Raw genomic sequence first — 17,575 nt, 5'->3', positions numbered from 1 at the left:
TTTTGATTTACAAAACATAGATTGGTGGGAATAATCATACCCATCATACTTGATAGGTGTGTTGTGCAGTTGTAATCATTTGTTTGTAGATTGCTTTGAGATCCTCCATTGCAAGGAAGGATAGAAATCATAGAACACTAGGACTGGAAGGGACCTAGTCATCGAGTCCAGTCCTCTGCCCTCATGGCAGGACCAAATACTGTCTAGACCATCCCTGATAGACATTTATCTAACCTACTCTTAAATATCTCCAGAAATGCAAAGAAATACTAATGATTATGATGCACAGTGGTGATTTCATTTTCCTGCCTACTACACTATATCACATAGTTATTGTCTGGTCATCTCTTGATATACATTTGGAAACTAAAAGCACTGAACCACATTCTGCGGTTATATTAACCTGCTGAAGTCAACGGGGGGAGGAAGAAGGGACAGAAATAAATCTGGTGCAGCGTTTCCATTTAGATCTATGGCACTATGCCTTGGCCCATAGAAAAGTGACTGACTGCTGTCTTCTTACCATGGGAGAAGTACAGTGAATCACTCTTGAAGTCAGTGTTATTTTTTCTTAGGGCTGTGCAGGTAGCAAAAAGATCATCTGCAAAGGCTTTGCAGGGGGAGAAGAAGGAGAGAGGGGGGAGAAGAAGCCACTGGAGATGCAGCATCATCTGGCCCAACTTTATTTAATGCGGTGCCCCAGCTGGGAGGCTCCCCCTTTGCGGATCCTGTTCCATTCCCAAATCCAACCTGCTTTTCCTTCCTGTAGCTGGCCAGCCTGCTGCCGTCTCTCCGCAGGAGCTGCTGACATCACAAGCGGCCCTTCCTTTTGTGTGGCGCTGCGCGCGCGGGGGGCTGCGTGGGGACAATGGAAGCCTGAACCCGGGGCGCGGGCAAGGGGGAAGCAGCTGCTGCGGCGGCCGAGGATGAGTCAAGGCTGAGCGAGGGGAGGGGAGAAGCGGCTGCTGCGTGCGGGCCGGGACAGGTGAGAGACGGGGAGGAAGCTGCTGCTGCTGCCGCTGCTCTAGGACTGAGCCAGGTGAGAAGTTGCGGCGGCGGGAGGGATCAGGCCGGGGGGAGCTGCGGCTTTGGGGCCGAACCAGGGGGGGGGATGGGCAGGCGCCCGGCTCAGCCTTCGGGCAGCCCCAGCTGCTCCCAGTGCCCCTAAGACCGGGGCAGGGAGCGGAGCCCCGCGGCTCGTTATTTCTCCCTCTCCGCGCTCACACACACGCCTCGGCAGGCGCAGGAGCCTCCCTCCGCGGCCCCCGCGCCGCCTGCCCCCTGGGGGTGAGGGCAGCCTGCTCCCGCAGCCCCGGCTCGCCGAGGGGCCGGGGAGGAGCGGGGCAGCCATTGCCTGGGTAAGAGTTGCTGTTGCAGCACTTCCGCTTCTCTCCCAGCGAGAGACACGAGTGGCCAGGCCCAGCCGCGCCGCGGAGCAGCCGCCAGACACAAAGGGAGAGGTACGGAGCGGGGCCCCCTGCCCGCAGCCCGCACCCCCCGGCCGGGCCCCGGCCGCAGCGCGACACTCGGGCCGGGGCCGGAGCCGGGCCGGGTTGGCAGGGATCCCCCCGTCCCCGCAGGGCCCGCGCCCGGGCCCCAGTCTCGCTATCAGGGAGCTGAGCAGCGCTGTCCTGGAGGTGTGCCCCGTGCACGCCCTGCCCCCCGCATCCCTTTTCCCCCCGGCTCTGCCCCCCGCATCCCTTCTGCCCCCCCATCCTTTCTCCCCGTCACTGCCCTCCCGAGAGTGCCCCCCGGCACTGCCACCCCCGCATCCCTTCTCTCCCCCCCGCATTGTCCCCCTTTGGGAGTGCCCCCCCGCATCCCTTCTCTCCGCCCCCCCCACCCGCACTATCCCTCACATCCCATCTCCCCTTCGTCTCCATTGCCTCCCCACATGCCTTTTCCCTGCCGACCACTGCCTCCACCCACATGTCTTCTCCCCTCCCACGCTTCCCCCCACATCAGCACTGTCCCCTCCTTCCTCATCCCTTCCCCCCTGAGTCTGCTCCCCCCCCATCTCTTCCCTCTCCGCATCACTGCCCCCTTTCCTCCTCCCCTCCCCCCACACCGACACTGCCCTCCCCCCATCCCTTCCCCCTGGCACTGCTCTCTTTTCCTTCCCAGTATTGCTCCCCCTTCCTACATCCCTTCCCCCTCTTCCTCCCAGCACTGCCTCCTCACCCCCTCCATCCCTTCTCTCTCTTCCCAGCATCCCTCCCCCATCCTCATGCCATTCCCACATCCCTACTGTCCCTCTCCACATCCCCCCATACTTCCTCCCTGCACCCCCCCCCCCCACACTTCCTCCCCGCATCCCTCCTCCCTATCTCCCTGGCATTGCCCCCTCTCATACCTTCCCTGCCCCAGCACTATTCCTCCCCTACATGCTTCCCCTCATGCACTTGCTGCCCTCCTCTATTCCTTCACCCTGGGCCTGCTCTTTGCCATGTATTCCACCTTCCTTAAGACTCCTCCAGCCTTCCCTCCTGCATTGCCTCTCACTGTCCCTCCCCTATGCACATGCTGCTGCTCCCCCCCCCCCCAGCACTTCCCCCTCAACCCTCCTCCATCCTGGGCCTGCTCTCCTTCCCCATTCTTTCCCCCAACCCTGGGCTTACTCTTCCCTCCACTCAAGGCCTTCTCTCCCTCCTCCATTCCTTCTTCCTCCATCCCTCCTCCCCTCTCCTGGGCCTGCTCAACCCCAGCCTTCATTCCAGCACTACCTTCCCTCACATCCCTCCCCCATGCACATGCTGCCCCCCCTGCTGCTCCTCCCCTGGAACTGCCTCCCCTGATCCCTTGTCCTAGCCCTGCTCTCCCCTCTCTCTCCTCCTATGTACCCACTGCTCCCTAGCACTGCCCCCCACATCCCTTCTCTCCCTCCCCGCCACTCTCCCTTCCTGCCACTGCTCTCCCTTATCCCTCCCCCTTGTGCACGCACTGCCCTCCCCCCATCTCCGTTCCTCCTCCCCCATCCTCCCTCCCTTCCCATGCACATACTGTCTGTTCCCTCTGGCCCTGTCTCCCCACACACCCTCCCATCAGCATCCCTTCCCACCTCTGCACTGTTCTCCCCCTGCATCCCTTCCCCTGGCACTGCTTTCCACATCACTTCCCCCCTACTGCACATACTATCTCACCCCCCCCCAGCACTACCCTTCGCATTCCTTCTCCTGGCCCTGCTCTCCCCCATCATCTCCCCTCCCCTGTATTTCTTCCCTCCCTGCTACACTATACCTGGCCCTGTTCTTCCCCATTCCTTCACGCTGATCCTCCCTGTCTCTCCTGTACTCCTCCCCCCAGCACTGCTCCCATTCTTCTGTCCCCCTGCACTGCTCCCCCTTCCCTTCACACAGTCCCCATCCCTTTCCACTTGCACTGCCCCTTCCCCATTCCTTCCTCCCTCCTTCCTGAGCACTGGTTCCTCCTGCCCTTCCCCCCTTCATTCCACCACCTCAGGCACTGCTCCCCCCATCTCTAGCCCCCCAGTAGGCACTGATTTCCACTTTCCCCTACACATACCCCATCTTCTTTGCCTTGTGTCGGCACTGATCTTCTACCTATACCCAGACATTCATACCTCAACAGGCAGTAACCTCCCACCCGTGCATGTCCCTCCCCCTTGCAAGCACTGACCTCTCCCCCTCACACCTTGCAGGCACTGATCTCCCTCCTCTTCTGCTGCAGGCACTCATCTCCTCTCCCCTCATCCCCTGCAGGCACTGATCTTCTCTGCTGTCATTCCTCCTACTCCTTACCCCCTGCAGGCCGTGATCACCCCCACTTACCGCCTGCAGTCCATGATTTCCCTCTCTCTCCTCCCTCTTCCCCACCTACCTCTCCCCCTGCTTGCACTAATTTTCACCCTCCACCCATCTTTCCCTCACCTTTATCACACTTATTGTTCTCCTGTCTCCCTGCTGCTGTTGTAAACATTGATCCTGCGGCTCTTCCTTTTCTTTTCCCTCATGTGCCTCTAAGTATACAGAGGGAACTGGAGACATCCCATTTATATCCCTCACTTTGGGCTGGATAACTGGAGGTGAGGATGACTGGCTTCTTGTGTGTAGTTTGGGTGAGATTAGAAGGAATTACTTGCCCCTGATCCTTGCAGCCTCCTCCTTCCTAGTCCCTGTTTGCTTAGCCTGCTCCCACCTCCCTTCTCTCTGCTTTCATTGAAAGGAGACATTCAAGTCCCTCCCCTCCCCCAATGTTACTGGTGCAGGGAGAAGCTGCTGCTCTGACCATTTCTGTTCAGGCTGCCTGTCTGCAAAACCTGGAGGGTGGGGCTGGGGATGGGGGGAGGTGAGAAGGAGAGGAGGCCCTGTCTAAAGAGAGTGTGACCCAAACACCCTTTGCCTGTGAGAGTGTGGCCCGTTCAGTTCTCTGTGCATGTGTTCATTGTTTGTTCCCCACGCCCTGCGGTGTTTCCTCTCCAGGTTTGGGTTGTGTGGTGGGGGGGGTCGCTATGTCGGATGACGATTCGAGGGCCAGCACCAGCTCCTCCTCATCTTCATCCTCCAACCAACAGACAGAGAAAGAGACAAACACCCCTAAGAAGAAGGAAAGTAAAGTCAGCATGAGTAAAAACTCCAAGCTCCTTTCCACCAGCGCCAAGAGGTGAGACTGTCTGCAGCCAGACACCTTGTTATTGCTGTCTGTGTGCTTATATGGCCCTCCTATTGTTATATCTGCCCCATGGCTTCTTGTCTTCCTCCCTTCCACTGAGCATTAACTGTTTCTATTCCTCATTACTGACATTTACCTTCAGCCTCGCCACAGAAATTGCTGTTGTTCCCTTCCTCCTTTTGTCACTATCTGTGCTTAGGTTTGGGGGAAGCTTCTCGCTTACCACTTCCCCCCTCTCCTCACCATCTGTGCTCAGCCCCGCTTTTCCCTACTGAGATTACTGCTCTCCTCTGCACTTGGATTTAGAGCCAGAATTGTGTAGCGATTAAATCCTACACTCTTAATTCCTGCTCTGCTACTGCAGCTGTGTTGGACTTGAGGAAGTCATTTAATTTCTCCATCAGTTTTCCTGTCTGTAAAATGGAGATGATAATGAACTCACAGGGGTATTGTGAGGATTAATTAATTGTTTCCTTTGATCTTGCATGAGGTAAAATACAAATAATAATTGCACAGTTGTTATGTAGTGCCACTGCTCCCCACTAAATGCATTACTCCTTCCCTATCTCCTTCCACCCTGCATGAAGAGCCTGTGAACCTGGGGAAATTCTTGTTTCAGAACAGCTCTCCAGATGGACTCTATTTTCTAAAATAAAAGGGACTTAAATAATTATGCAGACTGGCATAAGTGTTCCAGTATAATTTGAGCAACATTCCCCATGTAGACAGGCCCTTAGGAGCCAATTCACTTCCAAAACATTACTGCTGCCCCACCTGAGCCATTCTCCATTGCACATGAATTCAACACCATCTCTCTCCAAGAAGCTCAGTTAGCTGAGAAGCAAGCTTTTGAGCAAACTTTCATTACTCCATCAATAAGACCAATAATGTGTCTGACCAGTCATTAAAAAGCTTCACAGTGCATCAGCCAATGCCCTGCTGTTGTGCTCAAGTGCTCATTTGGCTTTTGCAGCTTTTAAGCAACTTGTAGGCTTCAGAACTCACCTGAACAAGTGGTTCCTTGGCAAAGTTGCATACGCAGCAGCAAGTGGGGGTTGGACAAGAGCTAGTTTTAAATACCTGCTGATTGTAGATTGCTTGGTACTTATAGGCTTGGGTTTTTATTATATGTAACAGACAGAAGACAGGCAGAGGAGGTTGGTTCAGTGTGGAGGAGGACAAGGAAGGAAGGAAGGGAGGGAGGTTGGCTGAGAAAGAATAGTGAGGCTATAGGAAGGAGATTGTCACAGATGGTAATGAGAAGGGAATTGTGGAGCCTGGAGTAGTCTGGAGGCAGGGAGGATGGTGAGGATGGGATTTTGTGGACTCGGGAGAGGGGACTAGAGGATGGGTGGTAGGAGATATTTGGAAGAAGTGGTGGCAGAAGCAAATGGGACCTTGGAGATGAGTGACTATCCTCCTTTCTTTGAGATTAGTCATAAATGGATCAGGGAGTGCATGGGGTTGGGCTCTGTTGGCATTGTGGGTAACTGTCTCCATCCTATTCCCCAGGATGCTAAGTGGAGAAGGAAGTTGTGGCAGTTGCTGCTTAGCTTATCTCCAGTGAGACAAAGCTTCATAATTTCCCCCAAGCTGTAGCCCTCCCCTCATACTCAGTGCTTGTGTTTTCAAGGAGGATCTGCCTCATTGCCCGCATGTTGGAGGGGAATAGGACCTGCCTATCCCCTTGTGTGTCTGTGTGGGTGGGCAGGTCTGTGGAGCTGATATGGGGAGAGGGAATGTCTGTGTTTATGTCATAAGGTGTCTGCCTCACTGTGTGTATCTGGAGTGGTCATATGTACACAGGCGGCAGAGTATAGAATGCATGTGGCTATATGCTGCAGTGAAAGGCTCTGGCAATAAGGAAAGAGCCCAGCAGTAGGGCCTGCTGCAGTGAAAGACTTTGGTGGAGGGAGCTGCCTTAGTGTCTCCCTGCTGCCTCCCCTTGCAGTGTATCACTACACATACCATATATGCCTCCTGCTTTGTAGACAAGACCACTGCAGAAACATGCAGTGGGACAGACGCTCTCTGACTCTCCACTGCTAGAGTCTTGAGCTGTGGTGGGGAAAAGCTCCAGCAATAGGTAAGCAGCAGGATACCACACTGCCAATAATGGCAGTGTAAATGTGAGAAGCACTGCTTGGGCATGTAGAGAGCTGTGTAGGGTACATACCCTAGGGTTCTGGCACGTCTCAGCTATACTCCTCTAAGCAGTGCCTTGCTAGCTACACTTTTTACACCTGTTCTACTTAGGTTTACAATATACATACTCTACATGCCACTGCAGGTGTAGATCTACCCCATGTGTGCTTGAAAGAGTAACACACACATACAGCATCACAGTCACAAAACTTTGATTTGTCAATTTCACATGCGTTCATTTTTTTTATTGTATCACTTTGGTATATATGGTTGTGCTGATTTTCTTCCACATATTGATCTGAGGAAGTGGGTCTGGCCCACGAAAGCTCATCACCTAATAAACCATCTTGTTAGTCTTTAAAGTGCTACATAGTTCTGTCTTTTGTTGCAGTTACACCAGACTAACACGGCTGCATCTCTATCCCTGTGACATATATTTGTATTGCATGTATGTGTTGAATATGATCCCACATAGTGACTTACCTTCCTTCTTTCCTGTTTGTATTGCCATAGGATTCAGAAGGAATTGGCTGACATCACGTTAGATCCACCTCCCAATTGCAGGTTTGTTGTGATCCCTTCTTGCTGGGAAGTAAAATATGGTTTTTATGACTTGTAAATATCCTTATAAATACTGCATACAGCAGAGGGATGACCACTTAGATGACATAAAATAATCTTATGAATGCTTGGATGACATAGAAATAAATCCCCTGCAGGAGAAAGCTCAAGAGACAACGTGTTTTGACATGAATTTTCTGTTTGTTTTGATTTTTCATAATTGCATTAGTTGGTCACATTATCTCTGTGCATGTTTTTGACAGTGGTCAATACAGAAGAGTGTGAAAATGTGCCTCCTTTTGGTTTTTCCTGGTTTATAAATCTAATGCTTGACTGGGTTAATTTTTATTTATGTAAGAGTCCTGCCAAACAAGCAGAAAATAGTCAAATCTGTGTGGGATTTTTCTAGCTTTGACAGTTTTGTGCTAAGCAATACCACACAGTGAAAAAGGGAAATGTTAGTTCATCAGTCAGTATATGTACTGGAGAAAAGCATATATTATTTGATGAAATCACACCCTGCGGGGTATGCTGTTGCCCTTTATAGAATGGTTACTTAAGCTGTGTTTTAGGGATTCAAACATTATGAAAGCTTTGTGTTCATCACCTAGTTGCCCTGACCCCAGATGATTCTCCTTGACATTTGAGAATAAAGTGGTATTGGCCATGTCTTTGGTTGTTCCTGTTAATTACATGGGAAGGCTGCTTTCAGCCTGGGCTCTCTCCCGCTTGGCCTGCTGGAATCTTGTTTCCAAAGACATTCTTGAGTTCTTTATCTGACCAGGCTCCTCCAAGTTTTCTGGTGCTGCTGAGCTAGGTCTGAAGCTTTTTGATGTAATTGGTAACAGCAATTAAAAGAAAGTGCCCCTTAAAATACGTCTTAAGATCAGTCATGCAGCTACTTACAATGGGCTTTTGGCTCCCACCTTTATATTGCTGGTGCTCCTGGTGCTTCTTGCTATCCTTAGCTAGCACACAGGGAGACAGTTGCACAAGAGTTAAGTGAAGAGGCCATGAGCAGCTCTTTCAAAACCACTGCCAAGCATCCTAATCACTGCTAGTGGGGATGGGGGAATACATGGGAGCTATGGGCTGAAAGGAGACTTCCACATTGAAAAAAATTAGCCAAAGAGTGTGACTCCCCACTCCTATTGTCAAAAGATCAGTAGCAGTATCGGGGTATGAGGGGGGGGGGAGGATTGAAAGGAAAAAAGAAAAACGTGATTTGGATGTAGTATACCTTTAAAGATTTTATTAATAAACATTGTTCATAAATTAAATTTAAGAGGACTTTTTAGTGGTTTGACTGACAGAAAGGTTTTGATATACTACTCAAGGCTGTGGTCTTTGGAAGATAACTATGCATGGGTTTGGAGCTCTCTTCACCCACTGCTGTATTGTTTTAATGGTATTAATGTGCCTGGAAGCTATTGTGATGAGTGTCTAAAATGTTTCTGCATAACTAAATCAGATTGCAGCCTTCATGAAAACCATTTTGGAAAAACCCTAAACTGTTCCTATGTGAAGAAATTGGAGTCATGTGTGGGTTAGCTAACAGATTACTTTGTCAAACTATAATATGGCTGTGGAGATGGTTTTTTACTTAAATAATGCAGCCCTTTACGGATAATAACGTCAAGACACAATACAACAAGCCTTTCTGAATATTTTTAATGGTGGAAAGCAATTGATAGAACAAGCAATAAATTAATACTAAATCATATTATAGTTGCAGGTATCCTGTATTCCTTCTGACCTTCAAATGAATTAGAGTGGAGATTGACAGTTTTATCTATCAAATAATGTTGTAAATTTGGAATGTTAAGCTAACTTATAACGTGTTAAGCAGTAAAACACTAACAAAGGTTTTCTTATGAATCCAGGTGTTTTTGTATTGCCATTCATGCTGTAGAGTTTAATATCTGTATATTATAGTAAGAGTAAGTACAGTGTCTCTGTTTTTATACTTTGTGGTTAGTTTGGTTCAAATGCTAAATGCCTTACACTTCCTGACATTCTTTGGGCTTGAGGCTGTATACAGCAGATTTGCTAAGTGTGGACAGATGCTGCTTGCCACATCTGGTGAGAGGAGTTCCAGCTATCAAAGTTATGTGGAGTGTTTACTTCCTGTGGAAGGGGAAACTGTCAAATGGAGGTGGGGGAGGTTATGGCACTGAAACTTTCTGGGTGATGTGTAATGGTTTAGGTTGCAGTACTCTAGGGAAGCCTGAATTAATTTGGTGACTTTGCATTATTCCTTCATTTACAACAGTAGCTCTGTGACAAAGGTATTAAACTTGGTTGTAGAATGTAGTTTTAATGCTCTTGCCTTGGTAACTTTAAAAAAGTCTTTATTTACCATGTGTCTTCTCTGCTTAGCTAAAGCATCTCATCTGACTGCCTCTGCTGTGTCCTCTCGCTCATACTTTGGCACTGTTTTTCATATATTACCCTGCCCCCAGAATCGGGTTTCCTTTTTTCTTCCATTCTCGCCTCCCTTAAATCTCTTCTCATAATCCACTTATTGTAGGAGTCTTATTGGGTTACATTTTGAAAAACACCAAAGTTCTTTTGGTTTTTCAATGGGGATCAGGCTTCTGAGTATCTGTGACTTTAAAAAATGGGACTTAGGATTGTTAGGTGTTTTTGAAAATTTTACCCATAGTCTCATTTAACTAGAAAAAAATACTGCATAAGTCTAAAGAGTCACTACTTTCTCAACCAGCCACCATTGTCCTCTTTCAAAATCTCTGTGTTTTCTAGCTCCTCATTGTCCATGTCTTAATATGGGGTCTTATTGAAAGGTGCCCAGCACTTTAAACTCCCATTGAAGTTAGGGATGTTAAATATCAGTTGAGTAACCTCATGAATTCTTATCAGTTAGTTGACTATTCTATAGTCCCTGGAGCCAGTGCGCTCTGGCCTCACACCTGAGAAGACTCCTGCCACTCCACGCTGCTGCTCCTGTATCAGAGACAGCAGCACAGGGTGCCAGGTGGGAGCTGGTCTGCAAGGGGAGCCAGTTTAAAAACCAGGCCCTTGTGGACTGGCTGCCTGTCACTCTGTGCTGCTGCTGCTGCCTGTGATAAAGAGGCAACACTGCAGGGTGGCAGCAGCTTCTGTCTAGGGAGTAGTCTGAGCTCCCGGACCTGGCATGACTGGAACTGAGCTGGGCTGTCTGCCCGCCCGGCTCCTAATGCACTTGAAGTGGGGGAATACAGTTGAAGCGGGGGAGGGTCCTGGACCCGTCACAAGTCAGGACTGAGCCTGGCTACTGGCAAGCGGGCTGGGGAGGAATGTGTGTAGTCTTTAGCATTAACTTATAAGCTTTTGCTTATCGGTTAACCAACTACACGTTTACACCCTAATCAAAGTCCATGGGCGTTGACAGCACTTAGCACATCCAGAAGGAATCCAGAACATTGAAATTTCCCCTTCTGGGTGGAGACTCAATCATTATTTATTTTGTAAATATGCCCATCCATGATGCTATGCAAGTTCATTAACTAAATTTAAAATTTCAAAGAAATAGTTGAAAAACAAATCAGGACTTTCATTTTTGCAGGGTAGCAAAAATACATTCAGACTCCAGTTTTTTTAAAAAACAGACCTTGTACATGCTGATGATTTTTTAACAGTAGTACACTGAATAGAATTCACAGATATCTTCTGGTTGGTATTTGAGATATTAGCTTTCTTTTACGTGGTATAATAGAACCACAGCATTTGGCTAATTTAAAGTGAGTTCTGTATTGTTTTATGTATGCTAACATTTTATGTGAAATGGTTGAAAGAGGATGCGGGAAAGCTTTAATTTTCTTTTGTCCATTAATGGGATGATTTGGCTTCTGAAACTGGTGATAAGCGTAAAATCTATATTTTAATTGTATATGTTTAGTGACAATGAGAGCTACAGATTGGTTAATGTGAAATTGAGATTAACTTCATAGCTTTTAAATATTGCACATTTGGATCCCAGTCATAATGAAATTTCAGTTTTCTCTGTTTAAATATTAGTTTGTGTATGAAAGTGAAAGTCATAATTCATCAAGAGTTACTGAAGAAGAATATGTGGAGGACCTGGACCACTGACTGGTTTTTGGTTTTGGTTTTTTCGCCCCTTGTTGGTGCATTGTGCATCTTATAGGGCTTTGTTTATATTACTACCCATTTGAATGTTTTGAAAATCTGGTTCTGTGATTTTCTCCAGTTGTGGTTCTATCTTTCTCGGTAAACAGGGCTTAACTGTATTTAATCACATTAATCAATATCTAGATTGGGATGTGTCCATATGACTAGATTTGTTTGAGGCTGTCAGAGGGACATGATTATAACATTAACTGCCGCTTACACTGTCTCAGGTATTTGTATGGCTTCTATTGCCATAGTAGCGGAGTACATCACAATCTTTTATATAGTTTTCCCTATGAGGTATTTTCCCCATTTTACAGGTAGGGAGCTGAGGCCCAGCTTGATTTCAGTGGATAGCTTTGTGGAACCGAACCTAAAAGATTAAGGCCTGGTTTGTAAAGTTATTTAGGTCCTGTTTTGTTCAGCATTCTAACTTATGGGTAGGGAACTTAAGGCTCAGGGGCTGGATGCAGCCTGCAGCTTGCCTGGATCCAGCCCCGAAGCTCAGGGCTCTCCGTAGCATTGGGGAGCCCATGCTGGCTCTCCAGCACCTCCCTCCCCCACTGCCCCAAAATCTACTAGGCTAGGCCCCTGTAGGCTCTGGTATGTGAGAGGGATGTGGGGTGAGTCTTTCTCATTCTCATTCAGGTGCCATGTCAGTGAGGGTTTGTTTTTTCTTGGGGGGGAGTTTGCTTCTCACCTGTGTGCGGCCCCCCCCAACAGTTATTCTGTGGATCAGTGGCCCCCGACTCAATAAAGTTCCCCACCCCTGTTCTAGCTGACTTAAGCTTCTGAATACCTGTCAGTTCTGAAAATGAGACATAGGCTCTAAAGTCCCATTGACTTTCAGTGAGAAATAGCCTCCTAAGTCAATTAGGTATTACAGTGCTGAACCGAGCAATGCCTAAGTAACTTTAAAAACTGGGATTTAAGTGTCTTTCCGAAGGCCACGCAGGAAGAGTGTGCCAAAGGAGGGAACTGAAGTCGCATCTCCCAAGTCCCTGATGTGACAGATATTGCAATTTTCTGCAATATACTTGAAAGGCTTTCATGTATTACGTTTATATATTATTGTGGGCCAAGATTGTATGTAACCTTTCTTGGGCAGAGATGTATCCCTCTCATTCTTTTTGTACATCCCTAGTCAAATCTTAGCAGTTACATGCTGCGGGCTCTGCAGTGTTAAGCTTATACTGCAAAGCCCTCCGCGCAGCTGGTGCACCCCGGAATCTAGCTTATGTACGCCCCGTTTCTGGAGAGCCAACTGCCGCCCCACACTGCAGGCTGTGATACAGAGTGGGGCCCTGCAGCTGGGAGCCAGTGCACATCAGGTCCCAGTTTATAAGCTGGCTCCCTGTGTGCACCAGCTGCCAGCCCCACTCTCAGGGAGCCAGCAGTGCTTCGAGCCCGGCAGTATAAGCTTTATACACAGAGCGCAGAGTGACAGCGGAGTCCCCGGGAGCAGTGCCAGGAGCCAGCTCACATGCACCAGCTCCAGCTGCCAGTCCTGCTCCCAGACAGGTGGCAGCCAACTCCACAAGAGCTGGCATGTAACAGTAACAGAAACCAGTGAGTTTATGCTTATCGGTTAACCATTTGAATGGTTATACTCTTACATTCCTGCTCTTGAACAGGGATTTTAAAGTTACATAACTTTATGATTTATACTACAGAGCCTTTCCCACCCCAAATTAGGGATGTTAAAATGGTTAACGGTTAATAGTACCAGGAAGCAGGAGAAGAGATGTTTCCTGCAATATTCTTGAAGGACCTTATTGTATTATTTTTTTTATTATTGTGATCTGGGAGAGATGTGACATCTCTAGGAGAGAGATGTGTTAGATGCAAGACCAAGGAGTTCAAAACACCATATTGAAAATGTGCCAGACAAGTATGGATTTTTGGGGTAAAAGGTGTTAAGAGCATTTTCTGGAGTATACCTAGGGAGAAGTTCATATAAATTCTCCAACTCCCAGTTGTGCAAAAACCCAGCCTTTTGAAGCTATGCCCTAAGAAGGAGAGGGTAATTATCTGCTAATTACCTGTTACTGAAGGCCAAGATCTGAGGCCCAAGATATGTAAAGAAACAGCTGATCTGCCCAACTATTGTTTTGGCTCTGGATTTAAGATAGATGAACCGGTAATCATGGGGAACCCTAGGTGTGGATTCCGAAGGACTAAAACCTACCAGACCCACAGGCTGGCATTGGGGATGATCTCTGGAAAGCAGAGCATGTGTGTTGGTCCTTTTATTGTTTTTAATATGCCTACTCTGTAATACTTTTAGAGTCAGAAAAACTGTGCTTACTTAGTTGCAACTTACAGTTCCAGTTTACTGGGGGCATCAGAATATCAGGCAGGGAGCTGTGCAGCATTCGAACCCCATTGAGGAAGGAAAAACACATGGGTCTCTGGCCAACAGAGGTGATAGTCAGGAGCCAAAATCCTAAAGTTAAGGTAGTTGGTGGACGATAGCAGGGAACTATAGATTCAGTTGCCCTGGACTGTGACACTAGGTTAGCATTCCAGCCCCTGGCCTGTTGCAAAAAGGCCTTTGAATTAGTGTAGTGGGATATGAAATTACCCCTGTTCAAACATTTGCTTGTCCACCTTGCCTCGCCAGTGTCCTAAGACCAATACAACAACAACAGAATACATATTTAAACACAGTCATTTATGCTAACTTTCCAGTCTGTGCCAAGGGACCAAAATAATTATAACTAGAATAAAAAAGAATCTTTACTAGAACCAAAACAGACTTTGTTTTAATATGGTTTGGTCCAATCCATGCAGGCAGGAGCAGCCATTCCTTAGACGTTGTCTGCCCTATGAGTGCAGTGATGCTGCAGCTTTTTCCACTGTAGTGTAGACACTTCCTACAAAGTCTGAAAGGGTTTTTCCATCTCCATAAATCTACATCCCTGAATAGCAGTAGGCTAAGTCAGTGGAAAAGTTCTTTCCTTGACATAATCACATTTACAATGGAGGTTATTTTGGCTTAACCTGACCATGATAGCTATGTCAACCTAACTTTTTAAAGTGTACACGAGGCCTTAAATATGATGATTTTTTTTCACAGCTCTCCTTTAAAATCTTTTAAGGTCCTCAGACACTGACTTTTCACAGTGAAAAATCTGTCGCAAACCAATTTTTAAAAATTTAAATGGACATTGTTCCTTGGCTCTCCCAGTGTATTTTTCTGTCCAGTCTTTGTCACTTCCTAGGACTGGGACAAGATCTTTCTTAGTGTCCTATGCAAATACACTGTCAGTATTTAAATAGCACTTTTAAAGACTAACAAAACATGAAGTCATCTGAAGAAGTAGGCTGTGCCCACGAAAGCTCCTACCATCTACATGTTTTATTAGTCTTTAAAGAGCTACCAGACTATTTGTTGTTTTTTAAGTTTTTCGTGTTACAGACTAACTTGGCTACCCCTCTGAAGTATTTAAATAATAATTATGCACCAGGCTGTAAATGAATGGGAGGCCTTACAATTGTCCTTGTAGGACCAGAGGGGAAGAATAGCCTCTGTTTTCAAAAATCTGCAATAGGGAATTATGACTTATAGTTTAATATGAAATCTGCAGAAAGCATGTAGCTCAGAGAATCATTTTGAACTTTTGAATTTAATTAATTAATGGACTTAATTTTCATGCTCTCAATATGGCTCCTCCTTTCACTAAAGTTATTTGTATATTGCTGATATGCTACGAATGTATTTTCTTAGCAGCTCAAACTTGGGTAAATGCTTCAGATAGCTCTCTTTTTTTTTTTTTTAAGTGTAGTACATTATGCAAGAACATCCTATAGTTGTTAAACCACAATATAGGGTTTGCTTTTTCTGGGTGTGCATATTTGAAAGACATCTTCCTGAATGCAGCCACTGTCTCATGTACATTTTCTGTTACTGTATTTTTTAAAATTATCTGTACTGAAGTTGAGATCATTACTGTTATATAGCATACACTGAAATTTTTGTATAAGTGACAGGACACAGGTACCAGGATTTCATTCCTTTTATAAAGGTTTCATGATCTGTTATGCATTTGTAATTTGTTGTGATGGTGACTCAACACAGGTCATATTAATTTAAAATACCCAGGTTGCAAAAGGGATTTTTGGTACAGGTTGAATTTCTCTAGGCCAGCACTCTTGGTATCTAACTGGTACCGATCCAGAAAATTAGTTGGACCATGGGAGGCCAATATCGTCTAGCAACATTACTAACACTTCTGCTGCTTATTGGGCTTTTAGAAGACATTTAGTGGTAAATTAGAGCTAAATAACAGCATAGAACACTGAGAGCCAGGACCGTTGGCTAAAAACAAACTTTATGGGATCGCAGGAAACTTGGCCACACCTGTGATAAGTGGACATCCGGCTAACTAAAATCATACCCGACCACAGATGTTGCCGGACCAGAGAGTGCCAGACTAGGGTGGTTCAACCTGTACGTTTTATTAATTCCTCTAAAATGTAAATATTTTCTGTTACATTTCCAACTGTGAAGATGAGAGAGACCTTCATAATTAGTGTTGTGACACCTCGGAAAATTATCTTTTGTCATATAACTTACCAGTGGTTTTGGTTTCTGCCTCTGTTTGGCATATGATCTATGGAAAAGTCATTTTTCCTTTTAGAACCAGTATATTATCTAATTTAGTGATCCTCGACATCTGTGTCTGGTCTGTCTTGCAAACCTTGAAAAGAATGCGATTTATATACTTGGTAAATTGCAAGTTTATGTGGGTATTCCTGCAGGCTAAGTCATCTGCCTGATGTAGTCAGACAAAAGATGCATAGGAGCAGCTACTTTACTGTAGATTGATTACTTAATTTTACAGGAATCCACATTTCTGAGGACCGTGAACTGTTATAATAAAGAGCTTCAGGGGGTAGCCGAGTTAATCTGCTACAGAAAAAAACAACAAATGGTCTGGTAGCACTTGATAGAATAACATAACATGTAGATGGTATCATGAGCTTTTGTGGGCACAACCCACTTCAGATGACCGGAACTCTGAAATGACTGAAAACTTGTTGTTTTATTGTTATAATAAGATCCATTTAAAATCAAAAGCATTTTAATGGTAGGATTTTTGAGAATCTGTGGCAATAGCTAGGCTGATCCTGTGGTAGAATTTGTTTTGCATATCCTGGTTTAGCAGTTCCAAAATGAACTATACTCTGTGCTCTCCAAATATCAGAATGTTGAACCTTGAGAGACACTATGAAAATGTATCAAGGCTAAGAACAGGGGATTGAAATCCCTTCCCCTCCACACATTCACATACATCACTTAGTTTTATTATTTGACTTCCTTCTTTGTTGTCCTCAGCAAACGCCAAGCAATTATGTTCACTCTGCTACTTACGTTTTACCTGATGGGAATGTTAATATTTTGTCTAGGGTTATGGTGTGTTTTAGTTTAGTATTTAGACAGTGTTTATTCTTTATACAGAAGTGAAGGAAGTGTCTATTTAAGGGGTGGGGGAGATACATTTCACCCATATGTGCATGATGTTCTATAGAAATTTAAAAAAAATTCTTGTTATTACCTCTAAAGTGTTTACAATCTAAATGCTTGATCCTGTATGTCTGCATACAGGAGCAGACAGTAATTTGTCATCACTTCCCTCTCCATGGGGGACTGTGTGCTTCAGGATTGGATAATCTTAAAGGAAGTGTCTTGCCTCCAAGGATTTGTATCTAGGCCAGGTTGATGATGACTGAAAGTCATTTCCATCAGCTGCTTTATGGCTTATGTGTAATGAATTGGTCTCAGTACAGTTAACGGTAGCCAAATGTTCTACATCACACAACTCCCGCCAGTGTTGGTACCCTTTTGACAGGAGGTTAGTGTGAGAATGGAGATGGAACTAATCTTTACCAGTCAAAGTTCAAGCATGAGTCCCGTTGTGTATCGGAAGCTTATGTTACCTCTGCCTTTATTGTACCTCTTCTGTGATTTTCATTCTTTCGTGCCAGCACCTCACCTTTTGAAAGTATTGAGCTTACTAAAAAAAGAGGATGTGTACGCAAGGGAGTGGGGAAACCAACTTCCTCCTATGTTCTTGATTTATATGATAACTTGAACAAAATAAGA

General features: G+C 46.1%; 1 protein-coding gene across 4 annotated transcripts in view; it reads left to right on the top strand.

Annotated features, from left to right (window-relative positions):
• Positions 1-803: 803 nt before the first annotated feature.
• The window catches only part of LOC102450046 (ubiquitin-conjugating enzyme E2 E1), a 72,284-nt gene continuing 55,512 nt past the window's right edge, over positions 804-17,575 (top strand). Inside the window, exons 1-3 of one of the 4 annotated variants that reach the window (XM_075922060.2) lie at positions 804-1,039; positions 4,532-4,620; positions 7,288-7,338. In XM_075922060.2, the coding sequence (XP_075778175.1) occupies positions 4,580-4,620; positions 7,288-7,338 (92 nt within the window). In that variant the 5' untranslated portion in view covers positions 804-1,039; positions 4,532-4,579. Of the gene's footprint in view, positions 1,040-1,109; positions 1,461-4,439; positions 4,621-7,287; positions 7,339-17,575 lie in introns of those variants that run through there. The other 3 variants (XM_075922058.2, XM_075922059.2, XM_075922061.2) reach the window with 3 other exon arrangements.

Source organism: Pelodiscus sinensis, chromosome 2 (genome assembly GCF_052426305.1).
Source record: "Pelodiscus sinensis isolate ZL-2025 chromosome 2, ASM5242630v1, whole genome shotgun sequence".
NCBI classification, from domain to species: Eukaryota; Metazoa; Chordata; order Testudines; family Trionychidae; genus Pelodiscus; species Pelodiscus sinensis.
This window is presented reverse-complemented; position numbering and strand designations above follow the sequence as displayed.